General features: G+C 38.9%; 1 protein-coding gene across 3 annotated transcripts in view; it reads right to left on the reverse strand.

The window, feature by feature from the left end:
* The window catches only part of LOC144628957 (uncharacterized), a 39254-nt gene that overhangs the window by 18690 nt on the left and 1564 nt on the right, over positions 1 to 19000 (reverse strand). For all 3 annotated transcript variants that reach the window (XM_078487080.1, XM_078487079.1, XM_078487081.1), the window contains 19 exons: positions 18068 to 18211; positions 14523 to 14801; positions 13924 to 14121; positions 13338 to 13520; positions 12508 to 12762; positions 11774 to 11968; positions 11095 to 11286; positions 10366 to 10566; positions 9541 to 9789; positions 8833 to 9027; positions 8101 to 8292; positions 7446 to 7634; positions 5701 to 5946; positions 4888 to 5079; positions 4039 to 4236; positions 2679 to 2927; positions 1701 to 1946; positions 1304 to 1492; positions 231 to 467 (listed from right to left, as the gene is read on the reverse strand). In XM_078487080.1, coding sequence (XP_078343206.1) covers positions 231 to 467; positions 1304 to 1492; positions 1701 to 1946; positions 2679 to 2927; positions 4039 to 4236; positions 4888 to 5079; positions 5701 to 5946; positions 7446 to 7634; positions 8101 to 8292; positions 8833 to 9027; positions 9541 to 9789; positions 10366 to 10566; positions 11095 to 11286; positions 11774 to 11968; positions 12508 to 12762; positions 13338 to 13520; positions 13924 to 14121; positions 14523 to 14801; positions 18068 to 18161 — 3979 coding nt within the window. In that variant the 5' untranslated portion in view covers positions 18162 to 18211. Of the gene's footprint in view, positions 1 to 230; positions 468 to 1303; positions 1493 to 1700; positions 1947 to 2678; positions 2928 to 4038; positions 4237 to 4887; positions 5080 to 5700; positions 5947 to 7445; positions 7635 to 8100; positions 8293 to 8832; positions 9028 to 9540; positions 9790 to 10365; positions 10567 to 11094; positions 11287 to 11773; positions 11969 to 12507; positions 12763 to 13337; positions 13521 to 13923; positions 14122 to 14522; positions 14802 to 18067; positions 18212 to 19000 lie in introns of those variants that run through there.

A 19000-nucleotide genomic window follows, 5' to 3' on the forward strand; every position in this document is an offset into this window, starting at 1 on the left:
AGCGAGATGTTTACGCAAACCGTAAACTGTAGCAATTCCTGTGTAGAGTCAGGCTAAAATAGAGGAAAAGCCTTTTTTTCCCATGAAATAAGGTGGGGGTGTTAGGAAGCGCAGGCTGCATTCACCCACGCAAATTTTAGGATAGAGCGACACCCCCCCCCCCCCCCCCCCCCCGCCCGAACACACACACCCTTCCCACCGACCAAACACCTCATGTAACTTAACCATACCTGCTGAACGTTTTCTCCTACTGGTAACAGAAACGACCACTGAGCACGTGACCTTGACGTTTTCGGCCTTGCACTTGTCTTTAAGTACTGGATCTTGGCATACTTCATTAAAGAAAGATTCATTTAGAATCTGGATAAAGTTTTGTTTTATCTGTGCCTGCGCTTCTGGCGTCGTGCAATCACCATAGTAGTAATGTAAATCCATTGCCATTCGCACAGCGTTGGCGTGGTACACTTCTACAAAAGTTTAACAAAAACAACGCGTTGTTTTGACATGAAGTGAAGTGAAATGAATACTTTATTTCATCTCGGATTGTAGAGTAGCTTTTTAATATAGCTGATATCTCCGAGCATTTCAACAGTGGAACGGTACAACGGGCAAACACCTGACCACAACACCGGGAACTTCGTGCTCTATTTTTTACGATGAGTGTGTGGGTTCTTTTACGTCCCCGGGGCCTACGGTTTATCGTACTTATCCGAAAATACTAAAATGTCTAACCATTTTCAGATGTCAACGCAAAGGTAGCATATTCTCCTCAGTTATTTTAAGACCCTCGGGGTGTTGGGTCTATGTCTTGATATAGTTTAAGTCTGCTTTCTGTAACGTAAAGCGGCTAAAAGTACTTTTTCCTCCCTTAATGGGATACAAGTTGGCCAGGACGCGAAACCAAACAGCTCGATCTGGGGTCCGGCGCACTAAAAATTGGGCTACCTCGCCTTTGCGCAAAGTCTGTACTTAATATAATTGCTTGTTAACTACTTATAAAATGGTAATACTAAGTTAAAAACGTGAAAAATATTTCTTAAAACGGATAACCTTTTCTAAAAATTCTGAAACCTACATGTCAAAATACGTTTTCTACAGTTGACAATAAGTTGCCACATCAAAACATCTTAAAAGAAAAGCAAATGCGAAAAACTCAGAGGGATGATAGCTGATGTTAACCCCCCTCCCCTGTATGTCCGAAGGTAAATATGCATTAAAGTAGCCGTGGCCATCTGTGGCCATGGCATTTCCATGAAAGTATATTGCAGTTTTACATTAAAACTATGGATACTAGTTTACTTACTCGAACAGTCCGGAAATCGATTACTTGGAAACCAAGTTCCCTTTGCCCCGCAAACCCACATGCTTTGAAGCAAAGGCTGTGCAAAATCTGTGTTGTTCTGACAAAAAGGCGAACAAAACGTCCCAAGCATCCAGTCGTCACAAGCCATGGCCCCTCCATCGGGGGGAGACAGGTTACTGCACTTGGTTGCTGTGTAAGGGGAAATACAAATTTAAAAGCATGTCAATGTAATTAATTTAATTAAGTGGCTAGTACAAGAAATAAGGCAAAATGAATCGATTTCTTTCTACGCTATATTTGCGTTCGAGGAACGAGAACGCAATACTAATGCGAACGTTTTTGGGCGATACCGTAGGTTGTGAGTTTGAAGTCTTTGGTTGCGCTACCTAATACTTACGTTCAACTTTGAGTGTAAACTGACAGACAGCAGGGTTGTTATTCGGGTTGTTATCAAAGGCTGTGCAATGCACATTCCAGGTCCCCCAGTAAAACTCAGTTCCACTTTGATGACTGCATCTTATTACCAATGGATTATTGCTGTTGTCTTTAAACTGGGGGTCTTTCCACGTCACAACTGTTCTCATCTTCGTGGCAGTTACGTCTTGGTCTGGGGGGCAGTATACAACCATGGGGCCTAAATTATCTGCGGTGAGAATATATCAACGAGTTGTTAAAAGGAAGTTTTGTATCTCAGTGACATAGATAAATGTGACTTCTTTATTGAAAACGTTCTCAGCAGAATTACAAGATCTCAATCTCAAATCACACTATAGCTAGCCCAGATAATTTGATAAATACTGCTGCTGCTGCCACTTATGTCCAGGATTGAACGCAGGTATTGTTTAATGAGTACTTCATGTTTGACTGTGTTATTTGACATTTCCATATTACTTCATATTTGACAAAATTTGGTGTGTTTCGTGAATTTTTATTAATAAGGACACTTTGTGATGCCTGTCATGAGGAACGTGCATCTCATCAGCGTCCAATCCTAGACATATCTGGCTGCTGCTGCTGTTGCTGTTGCTGCTGCTGCTGCTGCTGCTGATGATGATGATGATGAGGATAGTGATGGCGATGATGATGATGATGATGATGATGATAATGATGACGAGGATGGTGATGATGATGATGATGATGATGACCCTTTCACAGCAGTTTTCCACATATTTTATTCGTTAATAATAGAAGTTATTGAAGGTATGTATGTATGATGATGATGGAGGAGGAGGAGGAGAAGGAGGAGGAGGGTAGTGATGATGATAATAATAAATAAAAAGATAAAATGAAAGTATAGCGTTTTGCGATATAGACTCAACTTGAAGACTAGTTCACTCTACAACTCGACAAAATCGTACAACTATTTCAGACTTACCCTCCAACACAACTTTAAACGAGCATTCTTTCTTGTTTCCGCTTGCATCCCTTGCAGTGTACACAACAATGGTCGTTTCGTTGAAAATGTGTGGTGGACTTATCCCGGATGGAACAACTGTTAATTGCGGTGCCAGGTTGCTGTTGTCCAGGGCGATAGGCTTGGTCCAATTTACCAACGCTGTCGAATTAATGTTTATACTTGCACGAATATCCGAAGGACACTTCATAAACACCGGTGGCGTAACATCTATTAAAATATACCAAAAACAAAACAATTACTCTAGACGTTATCAAGAGGGCGACCTCTCTTTCGTTTCTCTTCAGGCGTCCAGTGCAGGGCGGTTTTTGCAATGAAGGTTTCCTGGCGAGCGACGTGGATTGGCCACGTCGCTCGCCAGGAAATCTCTATTGCAAAAACCGCCCTGCACTGGACGCCGGAAGGGAAACGAAAGAGAGGTCGCCCAAAGATCACATGGCGACGGACGGTTGAGAAGGAAATAAAGGAGATGGGAAAGACCTGGGAGGGCATCAAGTTCATGGCAAGGGACCGCCAGATGTGGAGGGAGCACGTTGCTGCCCTACATGCCACTTAGGCGTAATGGGAATGAGTGAGTGAGAGAGTTATCAAAAGGCGCCATGGCATCTTCCCCAGTGCAGCCCACAGGCATCTATAGCTTGGACTGTTTGACAGCTTTAGAAATCAGGAAAGCAGTTAAGCACTAACGCAGGATTAACAGTTGATCGAGGGTTTAATTTCTCTTGTATAAAAATGTTATGTATCGTGCTCCTTTTGGATTGAATAACACGCATATATAAAGTATGTGTAAATATTAAATATCCTTTATGTTGCTTAATATGTTTTGGCTGCGTTTAAAATTAGCGAAGAAAACGGGAGAAAAAAAAAAAAAAATCACTGAAAAGAAAACGGAAATCAAAATCCACGCTTGATTAGCTTAATCGTGGTATCGTGATTTATCCATCCGGTCCCACGCTTCATTTCTCTGACTTTGTAGATGTCTCTACAAAGTCAACATTTGTTAAACTAAAACATTCGCTATTGCTCAATACAACTAGCCAAGATAAGGGTGATGTTTAAGTGGGTACACAGAGTAACATACTAATAAAAAATAAAGGCAATTGCAAATGCATGAAAAACATTGTTTCTTATTCGTTCTGATTAACTTCTGCCTGGTGTCTTCTCCATACATGCATGAGTTAGGCATTGCTTACTAATGTGTATATATGGTGGAATATAGTGATTTCCAAAAATGAATGTCCACATAAATGTAGTTGGAAATAGATAATCGATGACTTGACCATTTAACTTCATTTTTCTAAACCAGTGAAAAATCGCTTACCAAGACATTTCAAAATCGAAGACACATCTTTGCTCCATTTCCCGTCATTACCACATTGAATCACGGTAACACCACCGTTACCTAGGAAACCGTGCCTGCATTCGAAATAGCAGACAGTTCCGCTGACCGGAAAATTCGTACACATGTGTGGGTAGATGAAGCCATACTGGGGCGCACTTAGAGAAGAACACGACCGTACTGAAATGAATCATTAAATAAATAATTAAACAAATAATATTAAAAGTAAAGTCACGTTGCAACTGTATTGATGTAAATTGGTCTATTTCAATAACGATAATTTACAATAAGCTATAATTATAGGTAAGTGAGGCACCAAAGAACATAGTTCATAAGTTGTTTTGGTCTAAAATGGGGTTTACATTTTCAACATTTTGGTCTCAAATGTGTGTTCTATGTTTGCCTTAAATTAGTCATTCTCAAATGTTTATGTAATTGTATGTAATTCCTGGTTAGCTGTTTTCATGTAATATACACATGCACTTTTTGTAGATGTTTTTTTTTCTTAAACTATGTATCGATTTTGGGGTTACGTTATATAGGATATAAGTGAAATAGGATAGGAAAAATTGCATGCAAGTCAGAAATAGGGCACGGGTTTCAACAAGCAGGATGCAGTCACCTCTACTTAAAACTTTTAGGAAGTTCTTCCTCCCCTCCCTCACCGGTTGACTAAGACGCATCGGTAGGAAAAAAACATGCAGGGTGAGTTTGATGCTGACGATATGATCTGACTCGTTCCGTCGTACATTTATGTTTTTGATAAGAGACGCTCGGGGATGAGTCAGGCTAACAACAGGTCACAAAGGTTTATAGCCATTGTTAGCTTACTTTTACAGACTGGAAAAGCTTTGTCCCAGTATCCTCTAATGTGTCCCGGTCTGTTCAGGCAGGTAAGGTTCTCAGCTCCAAGCAAGTTGTATCCATCATTACAGCTCATTCTACATGTGGAACCATAGCTGTTATCACAGTCGCCCACTAGATAGCCGTTTAGCGGAGGGTGCAATGTTTGGCATCGCAAAACTGTGGAATAAAACAGCAAACTTGACATATATGGCAATCGTTTTTTACAAGAATAGGCATTACACCATATGAAGCTTCTACCACAAGTTTGTAGAGCATTAATGAAAGGTAAAATGCTTAGATGCGTTCATGGTAGAATAGAGCGGTTTTCACTTGAATGTCGAAAGTAATTTGCGTTTGCTTTGGTTTTGCATTACTACGCTTAGTAATTGGTTTAAAACTCTCGCGCCACTTTCTTAATTAGCCAATCAGAAGTAAAACCAAAACCAATCGTGAGTCACTCGCTCACGCTTTCCCGCACTTTGTGCCTGCGACATATATTTGCTTCGAGTTTTGATTGGCTCACTGGATTGTCTGTATCGTTTGTACCTTGCCAGAGTAATTACTTTGCTTTTGGTTTTACGACACTCAATTGTAAACTGCTCTAACGTACTATTAATACAATTATACGACCAGTTTGACCCCCCATAATGTAAAAAAGGATTTTGCCGTATAGTTACAAAACCCAAGACCCTAACAAATAACGCCCAATTAAAAAAAAAAAAATGAGTAGGTTGAGTTGCCTGCTCTTAGGTTTATACTTAACAATCGCTATTCTTGCAGAATTGGTCAATAGCTTACTTTCGACAGTAACATGAAATGTGCAGATTCTGTAGTTCCCTGCTGCGTCACTGGCGTTGTAAATGACCTGGTGTTTTCCCTTGTAGTAAATGTTCGTCCAGCCACTAGCGATTACTGTCGGTATCAGGCCAGAGTTATCAGTAGCCACAACTGGAGGCCAGTTAACTGTTGTATAGTTTTTAGCCTTGTCTGCATAACGCTTGATATCACTGGGACAAGTTGCACCAAAGGAGGGGCGTTCTACGTCTGTAAGTATTGGACGAATGAAACAATAAGATAGTTAAAAAAATCGTCAACCTTAAAGGGCTACGTCACAGATGACACAGGCTTTAACCCTATTCAGACCGGGGAGGAGGGCTTTTGAGGCCAGCTCTGACTTTGAACGCTTATTAATTTTTCAAGCTTCAACCAAACGCTGCCAAACTTTGCAAGTTTATCTAAAACTTATCTGGAAATAATTTGGAAGGAAAGGTTGTTGCGTCAAGGACATGGCAATGGCATCTTGACAGGCATGTTTCCCTAAATTTGTAATTTTCGTGTTGCTATTAATAAAAATTAACTTTAATGCAACTAGTTCCAACTTTTAACGGTTTTTATATTTAAGCACAGTTTTATAGATTTTAAATACTTTGCAGTAATTTTGGGTGGTTTTCTGGCGTTTTGGAAAAATTTTGAAATCCAAGATGGCGGATCCAAGATGGCGGCTGTTTTGACATCATGATTTAATTTTCGCGTGATGTGACGTCACCAACCCACGTGACGTATACCAAAAGACAGATGTTTGGACATACTATACATCCTATAAGTTTCATTGTGATTGCTTATATGTGACCCTCCACGGGAAAACAGTGAAAAAGGTGAACGCACAGGCACGCGCGTCATGGCACGGCACGATAAGCGTGTCACACATCGTACGGATATGCGCATATTTAATAAGTAAAACAAAGAATGGCACGGTTGATATTGTTAAGCACGCTAAAGCTTTTATCTAAGAGAAGTGTGCTATTTGGCACGCTTAACGAGCGATATGACACGCGTGCGATATGGCACGCATGCGTGCGATAAGACACGCTTCCCAAACCAGCCTTCGTTTGTAACTTTTACATCCGTTTAACTTCTTATGGCACGAACGGTTCGAAGCTATCTAAAGAATAACATGCTAGACAGAAAAAAAAATGCTTTTCAATTTTTTTTTTTGCTTATGCATAAGGCGAAAATAAAATAGAAATAACTTCGATTGAAACCACGATATTTAATTGTGCTTTAAAAATATAGATTGCTCGCAAGAATTCATTTCATCGAAATCTGTTGATTGTAAGTAAACTTTGCAAGCGAAGTTACATAGGAGGCGCGGGGGGGGGCTCTCAAAGCCCCCCCCCCCCCCTCAGTCCAAGAAGGTAAACGTTTACGTCAGTGTGTTTAGATCAATTTAGGAACAATAGCACTATGGCCCTCTTCCGAAGCCAAGGTATCAATTAAAGAATCTCTGTGTTGCGTAAGATTAGTCAGATTGTCTTCTAAAGAATTTATCAATATAAAAGGTTATTAGAACCAATTAATTTCAAGTGGTTTCAAGGTTGACAGAAGCTAATAGAATAGCCACTTTCCATCAACTTCTCTTGACAGATTTAAGTATGAGGTAAGCAGTTGTGTCTTTATAATTTCAATTCCTCTAACTTTCCCACCTCTCTCTTCACAACCTCTAACAAATACAAAGAATCTAACTTGCCGAAAGATAGACTGACCTTTGCAAAACGTAGTGGTGTTTTTCGACCACTGTCCGTTGCTAAGGCAAGTCGCTATTGGTTGTCCATGTAATCTGTAGCCTTTGGGGCATGAGAAGTGACAAGTGGTATCGTACTCTGGAGAGGATTTGCAAGAGCTTGGTGTTAGGTGACCATCCTTTGGAACTTGCAGGGATTCACAGCGGACAACTATAGAGAAGTAAAACAAAAGAAGGGAAAAGAATGAATGAATTATAATGATATTAAGGACAGGTCCTATTAACAAGAGAAATTCTGTTATCCACCACTTAGGAATAATATTATTTGCGCACCTCTTACTGTAGATGAAAACTGTCAAACTGTCAAATTAAAAAAGCAAAATCGATCATGAAATATTCCGTTTAAGAAATTTCATCACTCTTCTTAGTTTTATCATTTTTTGTAATTAACAACACAAAAAAAATATACGATCGTTTAACATATGGACGAGAACTATATGCCTTTAAGCGATTTCGTCAACAATCCGGCCACAAAATCTTGGCGACTGACAACATCCCATATTTGTAATTTACCAGACAGCATTCCAAGGCGGTATGAAGCTTTTGCCTATCATAAAAAAAAAAAAATTCCCGTGAAACGTTGTACAAGTATTCCCTGTATCTGTTGCCTCCTTTACCTTCGCAGTTAGGTTCTTCTCCAGACCATGTGCCATTTGCTTGACAGATCCTCTCAGTTGATCCATTTACTTGCCGGTAGCCGCGATTACAGTATAATAGACATTTGTCACCAAACACGTTGTACGAGGAACCGCCTCCGCAACCAGACTGTAGACTCTGAGGGGGTGGGATGAGACGAGGGCACCTCGCCACTTAAAAGAAAGACGCATTTCTATCAAGCGTCATCGACACACTCTTTTTTTTTTTACATATTTTAAATAGAGTGTTAATTGCATGAAACATTGGTTAACAAAATACAGTAATCAGCTAAAAAGAACGAAAGGTAATTTACTCTGTTCCTTCGTTGTTGTTGTTTTAATTAGTATTGTTGTTGTTGTTTTCTGAGGAAGTCCAAAAAGTTTGTTATGACAACAACTGAAACAGGCATACCATTAATCGTACAAGCTGCCTTACGCCTGTCTGATTCAAAATGAGCTCTAGTTGAAATTGTTTCCCTCGTGACATATTTCCGAAAACAGAAAGAGCAACTTTAAATGGTCGATTATTTTGATTTTTTTTGGGGGGGGGGGGGAGGGGGGGGGGGCTGGGGAGCTGCAGAAAAGAATGTGTACGGGCTTATCTGAAATCAAATATTGCATATTTCATTTTCGTTCTAGCAGCTAGGTAAATATTTTAACGTGACAATAATGATTCTCGCCCTGTTCTAAACATATTCCTTTGATTTAACGTACATTCACATTTGGTCTCATTTCCTGTCCAGAAACCCACGGATGTAGCTGGATCCTTCTCACAAACTCTGCGGGACGAGCCTGTCATAGTGTGTCCATCATGACAAGCGAAGGAACATTCCGAACCATATCGATTGTCTTTGGTACAGTGCGAGGCGCCTCCGGCTGGGGCGTACAACTTTGGCAAGCAACGCACAACTAAAACAGAAAGCCAAGCAGCAATATTAAATCATTTCCTCTACTATTTCCTCTGCCTTTCCTTTTACACCAGTTAATTTTTTTCTAGAGACTCTTCCACCTTGCAGTCATAAATAGTTATTTTAGGGTCAGTATCGCGAAGTTCTTTGTCATTATTCTTATTACAATTTTGAGAAAGAAAAACAAACACGGCTGTCATGGAAACCCCAACAATAAAAATTTGATTTCGCTGTTCTAAAATAACTTGTTAAATGACAGAGGCGATGATACAATTGGTGGGGCTTATTTTTTATTGTTGTTTTTGTTGTTGTTTTTTGTTTTAAATAAAATTACCCCATTCAAATTCGTCTCCCGACTTGGACCTCCCTCGACAAATTTATTTACATCAGTTTACTATCTTTAACTGTAACGGTTTATATATTTTTAGTTTTAAACTTGATAAAAATTTTGTTTAATAAGTATTTTTAGCTAGTCACAGTGCAGTATCGTCAGACGCCGTTTTATAGCCAGTACCTATAACGAAGACCTTAAACTTGCACTCAGCAACGTTCCCTGTTTTATCAGAGGCCAAGTACCGGATGTTGTGTTCTCCTGCAGGGAAAATATCCCCAGTTTGTTTGCCGGAGTACGTTACGTTTGGGATGATGCCAGAGTTGTCTGTAACGGTCGGATGAGACCACGTAACATGTGTCAAGGTTGTGCCTCTATCAGCGTAGGCCACAATATTTGATGGACAATTGGAGAAGAGCGGGGCTGATACATCTGTAAATTGAAATTGTATCAATATTTAGTCACAATGGTAAGCATATGTATACACATCAGTGTCATACAAAACAAATTGTCATCATAAACGACAAGATCGAAAGCTTTATCATCGTCATCATTATCATCATCATCATCATCATCATCATCATCATCATCATTATCATCATCATCATCATCATCACCATCATCACCCCCATCATCATCATCAGCACACCCACCAACAACACATACAACTGCATTTAACAGGGCCTTTTTGCCTCATTTCCTGTTTGCAGATCAAAGTATGATTTCATTCTAATATACCATTTCTCATTGTGTCATTGAAATATATTTATTACATTAAAGCTCAGTTGATAAAGCAAGAGTTCATGCTTCTCTAGAATTTTTCATGAACTGGCTGTGAATATAACTATATTCCTCTTCACCGTTATAACGCATTTCCCTTTACTGTCTCGACATATATTTATTGGCCTTTTGTTCAGAAATCAAGACTATGTTGTTCGCTTGACCTTAACTGGATGGGATAACGCATCATAAACTGGGCTTTTGTGACGTTGAAGTTGACAAACTGACCTTTACACCACGGATTTCCCAGTGGAGTCCAAGTCTTGAACTGATTACAGGTCTTTAGTCCAGGCCCGTGGTGTTGATATCCGCTCTTGCATGAGAACCGGCATTCCGACGCGTACTGAATGACAGCGCTTGCATTGGTGCAGAATGGTGGACTGATGTTCATTCCCTCTGATTGAATAGTCAGAGGAATACAAGTAGTAGCTACAAACAAAAAAAAAATAAAATACTTTAGCTTATTGTGACTAGACGAAGCTTCCTATGAATCTGTGTTAATGCTCCCAGATAACTTTGATTGTTCTCTTTTGTTCAACTCTTTAACATGGTACATCAAAACGTTATACTATGTTGCTAGATGGCTAACTCGGGCCTAAAAAAAGTTACAACAAAAATGAAATATTCCGGCCATCAGTGAGGCTAATTAGAAAGAGAGACGTATTTCAGTGACCAGAGGAGAGGACTGAAACTCAGGCTGGAATCCTGATAGATTTTGATCGCTCTCCTCAGGAAGATCTGTTTTAGCTTATTTTAACAGCTAACACGTTTGATGAAAGTAAAACAATTCTGTTATTCGACAGAGAACAAAATAAAACCATGACAGCAAAAACGGTTGTTTTTCATTTTTAAAATACGATCTGTAAAATCTCTCTTACCCAATATATCATAGTTTAAAATCAACGTCGCCTGTATCTAGCAGCACAGCTCACAGAAAATTTAATTACTCTCCGTTACCTTGGCACTGAAGCTCGGTCCCACTCCACTGTCTGTTCTCCAGACAAGTTCTTTTCTGTGATCCTCCTACAGCCTCGTATCCCAGCATGCAACTGAAGAAGCAGGGGGTGCTGTAGGTAGAGCTCGGGCCTCCGCACCCATATCCAGATTTTATCGCGTGATGGGGAGTATTCACAGAGGGACATTGGATAACTGTAACGAATACATAAAAGATCAGTTTCATTTAAAATTAAAAAAAAGTATCAAAAGTGCCTAAACACATAGTGATCCGGAATTGGTTACACGGGTGACAACACTTGTTTTGTAACGTTTTTAGCGCTATTCTTTCTAGCTTGACTTAACTTATTGTTTTAGTAGACGAAAGCTTAAAAAATCCGATTTTTTTTTCCAAAACATTAAAAGTGAAACTGTTCAAAATATTGGCACCACGCAAATTCGCTTTTTGAGTTATCGCATTCTGTCTTTCGGGCACTGTTATCAAAATTCAGTACTAAACCCAAACTACTCGGCCCAAGACAATTCAAGGGTAAGGTTGTGAATCATTTTGAATGAAGACTGATTTTCACGATTACTGAGAATGCGTGTGCGTTCGAAGGCTTCTATCTGTAAAAGGAGTAGTATAATTATACAGACTTGGGTTCTACGTCGGATACACCATGCTAGCACCCTATAAACTTACCCTCGCATGAAGTTGCGTTTCCCGTCCAGAGCATCACATTTGTTCCTGCTTGCCTGTCGCATTTTCTTTCAACGGATCCTTTCAATTCATACCCCTTGTAGCACGCTAAGCGGCAGACGCTTCCATAAACATTTCCGCAGGCGGCATTTTCCAGCTTACCGTTTGCAGGTGCGGAGAGTATGGAACATCTAAGAACTAGAGAAAAAAGATTGTAGGCAAATATTAAAAAAGCCTTCTTCAATAACAAGGAAAGCGTAAGTTTCAAACATTAGCGCTTAGACCTAGGACGGTCAAGCAAATTCATCGAAAATATTTTGGACTGAGTGGAAAGGCCTTAGCTTACTCTACAAGATGACATAATTTTTGTTGGCTGACGACATATTACGTCACAGAATTCATATTTCGTTTTTCACCTGTTTTGTAAAGTTTTGCGCTATTCTTGTAATTCCTTGATGATTTTAAATGACATCATTAGAGTTAGTATCTTGGATGGAGAGTATGGAACATGAAAGAACTAAACTATTTCTTTCTGTCAAAAGAAGAAGGAAAGAGAGCTTTCTATCCCCACCCCCTTCCCTGTACTTAAAACAAAATATTAAGTTGTGTTGTTGTAGATATGCGAGTTTATATACAATGAATGAAGTTCGCATTACTGCTAACGATAATGTTTTGATAATACACTCACATTTTAAAAGTTTACACATGTGCGCGCCAATTGGAAATTGTGTTCTCACCTTGAACGGTAACATGGAAGTAGCAGAGTTTCGTGTTTCCTGAAGAATCTGTGGCAGTGTAGACCACGGTATGACTGCCTTCAGAAAACACGTGCGGTGACGTCACTTGTGGAGAAACAGTAACGGCAGGGTGGGCCTGGTCATTGTCTGTAGCTGTGACTGGTCCCCAGGTCACTGTGGCCGAGGTCTTCCCTTCGTCGGCAAAAACACTTCGTGCAGTTGGACAGGTTTCACCAAATGAAGGGGGCTCCCTGTCTATGAACAGAAAAATGAGTGGTGAAGTTGGCTGGACATTTTTTGTCTTACTGGGCTTACAACCGGCATTCTATCATTTTGGAGGGTCGTTCAAGACGGAAGGACGTTATTGTTTTGGGCGGGAATAAAGAAAATAAGCAAATTATGCACCCTTTTATCCTGCTTTTACGCAAAGAAAAGTAGCAAAGGAGGAGCATTTGAAGAAAGCAAAGTCGAGAAAGGCAGAATATTGCATATTGTACTGATTTATAGTTTACCATTCTTACGAGACATTACGATAATTGTCTGGAGGTCCCGGAGTCTTTATAACTATTTATTTCAGGGGTCTCACAACGCAAAATCACGTACGTGGTGAAATCGCGAATATCGCACCAACAGTCACGGAGGACGAAATATAATTTATTAAATTCACGTTCCACGTTCATATTTACCCCAGTACGACTCTCATTTTGTTTCTCACAACATGGGACATCACATTTTTTTATTTTCAAGTACATATATAACAACCAAAAAACGAAAATTTCATGTATTAAAGTACATCACTAAATTATCATTACAGTGTAGTTAAGCTTTACCTTGGCAGTGAAATCCACCTTGTGTCCAGTAACCATTGTCACACGTGTTTGAGCTGGGTCCAGTGCGTGTGTAGCCTGGGCTACACTCATAAGAACATACTTGACCATGCATTGGTTGTGATTTACAAATATCAGGAGTTATTTGACCATTGTCTGGGGCACTTAAGGCTTGGCACTTACGCACTGAATAATAACAATAAGTAAGCAGTTATTAACAATAAATTATTCATTTAGTCTCTTTTTATTTTGCTTAGTGTTTATTTTTTAACTTGCAAATACTTTCGCAATTTCGTGACCATCCCGCGGTGTCTCGTCTGAAAGCCTGAACTGAACTTAATTAAACTTAAAAGTTTGGTCTTAAAGTTTGGTCTTTCTATTTACTTTGTTCTAGTTAACTGTTTCGCTCTTCCATTGAGTATTTTGTAGCAGAAACAAGGTCGATATTTTTGTACTTTTGTTTGTAACTTTCTCCCGCAATGTAACGAATCTACATCTCCAACGTGGCAAATATCAAATATATTTAGCCAATCAAATTCGTGAATTCGGTAATTCCAAAAAAGTCTTCATAACATAAAACTTATTTTACCTCGACAGTTTGCGGTTGTCCTAGGATTCCATTCTCCATCACTACCACATGTAGAACTTGAAGGCCCATCTATTTTAAAGCCATTGTTGCACGTGACAGAGCAAGACGTCCCAGAATCCACCTGTGAATGACTACTGCAAGGTGAAGATATCTGCCCGTTGCTTGGAGACGGCCAGTCGCTTGTGTCGCAGGTGATTCCTAAAAGAAGTAAACAAAATTATTATCTTTTACCAAGGTTGCTTTTATCTAGAATATTATTTAAAGATCACATGCAAGTTTATAAATCGAATAACTAATTAACTTAATAAATAATACATCCTCGCTAATTAAACCGACTTATTCCAATAACACAACTCAAGTATACAAAACACACACATATAACCTACGATTCTCTACTTTACGAAGGGCTAAAATATTCGGTTTATTTACCGTCATTAACTTATCGTCTCCCTTGCTCGCCGAGTCAGCACAAAAGGTTTTTTTAGAACCAAGAAACTTATTTACCTTTTCAAGGCTGTTTTCTGTGAATAACATTTGTTATAATTATACTGTGAACGTGACGTTTACAAGAAGTATCCAAAAGAGCCAGAAACACTTACGATCGCATCGTTTCCAGCTCCAGGATGATTGTTTGTAACCAGGATAGCAGCGACATGTATAAGAACCATAAAGGTTAATACATCTATGTTCGCATCCTCCGTTGCTATAGTTACATTCATCGCAATCTATCGATTGGGAGCTACTTCCGCTGCAAGAGCGGCCACCGTGGGCTGGGGACGGATTATTACAGTACCGGTATCGGGTCTTGTAGCCATTTGAGCATGAAGTTTCGTACCAGCTAGCTGGCTGCCATGAACCCCATCCGCCATGTCGTGGTGCTACGAATCGCAAGAGAATACATTAAAGGAACTGTGTTACGACTGATTTGAGTTTATTTTATTAAGTTTTGCCAGATACTCGCTATGAAACTTTTTGTTTGAAAAGAAATTACTTCTATTGATCTAAATGACAAAACCATAGCTTCATTGTAACAAAATGTGTCTATCGGGCGAACAAAATTAACTTTCAAAACTGTTTAGCCAAACAATATCTCAAAAACTCAAATCGCAATCCGTTTCAATCCTCGTCGCTTTTGGCCATCCGTACCTTCTTTTATATTTGGTGTGTTATTGAAATGTTCCGAGGTTATTTTTTATATTTCGCCGAATTTGATGGTCACTTCCGATGCCTAATTTTTTTTTTTGATTCACTCATCATGCGCTCCCAGGTCCCCTTTTGTTTGGACTTGTTTTGCTATATTTTTTTAACCTAGCTAATTGTTATTTTGAGCTAAAGGAAATCCCGCTATATTAAAACGAAGCATTTCAGTATAAACGACTGTCATAATATAGGGTTAATTATATATATTTGCCTCCTGCTTTATGTAAACACCATTATTTGATGGTAACTCTTAACATTGCAAAAAGAATTAATATATATTTCTATGTAATAAGACGGCACTGAATTAAGTACAATTCATACGAGTACAAAATCAGACGACTGCAAAGCGGGAGTTTGAGGCTGCTCGCGCACCAATTACTTTCGATAATTTTGCCATAGATATATTCATTTTGTTTGGCAATGAGTTTAATGACAATTACGTTTTTTATTAGATTTTCCGTGCTCTGTTGAAACACAACGATTTTCGAGTCAAATTTAATTTTGGTTTGAACGTTAAATATCGACCTCTGGCTAAAACAGTTGCATGCCAAAAGGACACTCGTTTCGATGTAAAAAGGCTGGAACCTGTACTACTACAAGCAAATGCAAATCATGCAATCTGATTAGCTAAGCTATCGTACACTGTTAATTAATGTCTACAAAGTCGTGCGTTTTCCCGCTTCTAGTTTGGTTTTTTAACCAAGTATATTAACTTAACAATTCATAAGTTGTCCAAAATTCAATTTCTGTAGAAGATATTTGCCGTCGGATTCTCATACAAACACTGTAATTTCTACCCGCTTTGCCTACTCGTCAAAATGGCGTCGAAAACCGTGATAAGGCCTATTTAGTCTGCTTTCGAAAGTGTTTAAAGACGGTCGTTTTTGAACGAAAATAGACTTTCAGATGTTCTGGAAGCGCTAAAAAAGAGAACAGAAAGTTTGCACGCTTTTATTTTAGTGAAATACGGAAGTAAAGGCTTTTCGAGGAATATTTAAAGAACACTTCAACAAAATTTCCGAGAAAAGAGCATCGAAAGTGACAATATAAGCAAATTCGATGATGCGTGGCAAATTCAATGATGCCATATTTTTGACTACTAATCTTTTGTCTCCCTTGTCGCTTGCGATTTAAAAGAGTTGAATAAATGTAAACTACTAAAGAAGTGCTGCAAGTTTATTAAACACTGTCATCAATTTTAATTATCTCTTTCTTTTGAGACGAGAAAACTTAAAACTCGATAGCAGGTATATCACTTGTTGAGGGATCGATGTTGTCGTGTCTTTGAGCATAACTAACCGATTAGATGATATTGGAATTGTAATATCCAGTCATTTGTGGCTTAGATAATTTACATGTTGTTTATCATTAAATTGATATATGCGTCAATATGCGAACAACCTTTTAGTTCTTTCAGTTGTTTTGAGTGGTTTGTTTGCTTAAAGGATACTGGAAGTTTGTCAGTTTGACACCACTTATTGACAAAGGGTAACCAAAATCTTCATAGAAAACCCAAAGTTTCACGCGAAGTATTAAATAATACATTCAATTCGGAGGAAATCAAAAGCAGTAGTTAACTCAGTATAAAGGGTAGTAAACCATCAAAAATGTCAAAACAAGTCCTCAAAAGGCGTTAAGCGGATTGCGGAAGGGACAAAGACCCATTCAAGTCTGAGGGGTTTTTCCCTTTTATTGTTATTTTAATATAAAGGGTTTTGTCCCTTATTCAATACACTTTTGTTTTCCTTTTAAATGGGTCGTGCATTTTCGCATAACTAGCTGACCAGCTTGGATTTCTGTTTCCCACATATTTAGTTAATATATAAAGTATTTGTGAAGTTTTTGTCTAATAAAGACACGGGGTTTCTTCCTGAATGATAATTATAGTTGGTAAGAAGCACTTTTCCCGGGGACGAGCATTAACGATCGCGAGGGGGTTGAATTTCCGCAAGCCGTCATATTTGTTCGTGCTAGACCACATAAAACTTTCGTTCTCTTCTTAAGATCGAAATCGCCGTAACGTCTTGACCATAAACCGCCAGATAAATAGGAATATAACCGCAAACCGACACTCAAAATAGGCTTAAACCGCCAAACCGCCAGAGTATAGCTCTAGTTCCTCGTTAATGCCTGAAACAAGAAGTGAACTAGCTAATTGAAATTTCTCAGAAATGCCTATTAAAATGGCATCCGCATAAATTTTGTAACGGGGAAGCTGTTTACCTGCAGGTAAAAATTGAAGCTTTGTGCACAGTACAGTAAAATGCAGCGATTTTTTATATATTATCGATCATAATTGTACGACTTGTTTTCAGTACAAGTGTCTGTTGTGAAACTGTGAATTACTTAAGCGAAGTTATACAAAACGTGTGAATATCAAACTAACATCCATAACAAGTGCTTCACTTAGAGAAGTCTGCACTAAATATTATGAACTGTAGGATTGAGACAGTGCTTGCGAGGTCACTATTTATATCTGTCTACCAGCATTGGATTACGACCGTCGATTGACTTGAGTATTGACTGAAGAACTATTTGCTATTCGGGACTCTTTCGAGAATATCGGACCCGACTGAGCTTAATCATTTTTTCATATCACCATAGTGAACAGCTCCAATCGAGTGCTGATGCATACGGAGCCCAGATACGGAGTAAATTTCCTTGTTTTACCACTCGTTCCAATCCATAATCTTAGTCCTTTTTTAGCTTAGGCACCATGACGATAAAACCTATACATCAGCTGACACAGCAATAACAGTTGTCTAAAAACGCGCTGATTTTTTACGGTTTATGAAAGTGACTGATAATAATTTTTCATAAAACTCTACCTTGTCTCCTAAATTATTCAAAATACTGAATAAAATAGTTTCGAATTTCCGCGTCGCAATTAATAAATTATTCACAAACATCACCAAAAACATCAAGGAATAACAAGACTACTCACAAGGTCCACATCCCCCGCAGGCATCGACGGAATTCTGGCTGACACGAATCGTTAAAGTCAATACAAGAACGCCAAACTTGGCAAGAGAGCCCATATTTTTCAAGGAGCCACACACGAACTGTTTGGCTGACAAGGAAATATCACCTGAAATATAACACGACAGCAGTTAATTACCGTGCGTTACATAAGAGGTGTGGTATTATGTTAGGGAAAAATCCCTTTGCTTTTATAACAGCCCTGCTATTTGTGGGTTATGCACTTGTGTGAGCTGTCATCTAAAATTTTCCTGTTTGCAAAGAAGGATTAGTTTTGCGCCCAGTGCCTACAAAAGCAAACACAAACTGCTTTCGATCTTGAAAAGTCTTTAAACTTCTACAACAAAATTTAAGAGTGGGGGCAGCTGCGTAGCAAGTAAGTGGACTAAGTTACGTACATGTTAAAATACTATCCTTTGCTAAATTAACACATAGCGTGGTCTACCTGTGGCTAAATCGAGGAAATTAAACTCAATGTTGATTTGTTATGGACGAAGCATTAACTAAGCAACCGGTTGAAGCGGTTGTTGAAATTGCCTTTTTACAGATCGCTGATAAAGCACATATTTTTGTTTTTTGAGAAAATTCCTAGAAATACCGGATACTAAATATTCATTAAATATCAGGTGCTAAAAGCGTACTCGCCGAAATTCAAAAACGGCCTGAAAAAAATTGCAGGGCATATATCAGACTTATTGTGGAATGTTCTTCATATTAATTTCAGACTGTACAATATACGATTAATTTTCACCGGGCTAATACTGTTTTACACTGTCGCTACCGAAACAACTTCCGGTCTCGGGACTCCACACGGGTGATGCCTAGATCTATTTATCGATATTCCCTATTTAACTGAAGTGAAAGTGGTGTTCAATGATAACAGACCGACGTACATAGC

Source organism: Oculina patagonica, chromosome 10, assembly GCF_052425735.1.
Source record: "Oculina patagonica isolate OP01 chromosome 10, crgOcupat, whole genome shotgun sequence".
Lineage (NCBI taxonomy): Eukaryota > Metazoa > Cnidaria > Anthozoa > Scleractinia > Oculinidae > Oculina > Oculina patagonica.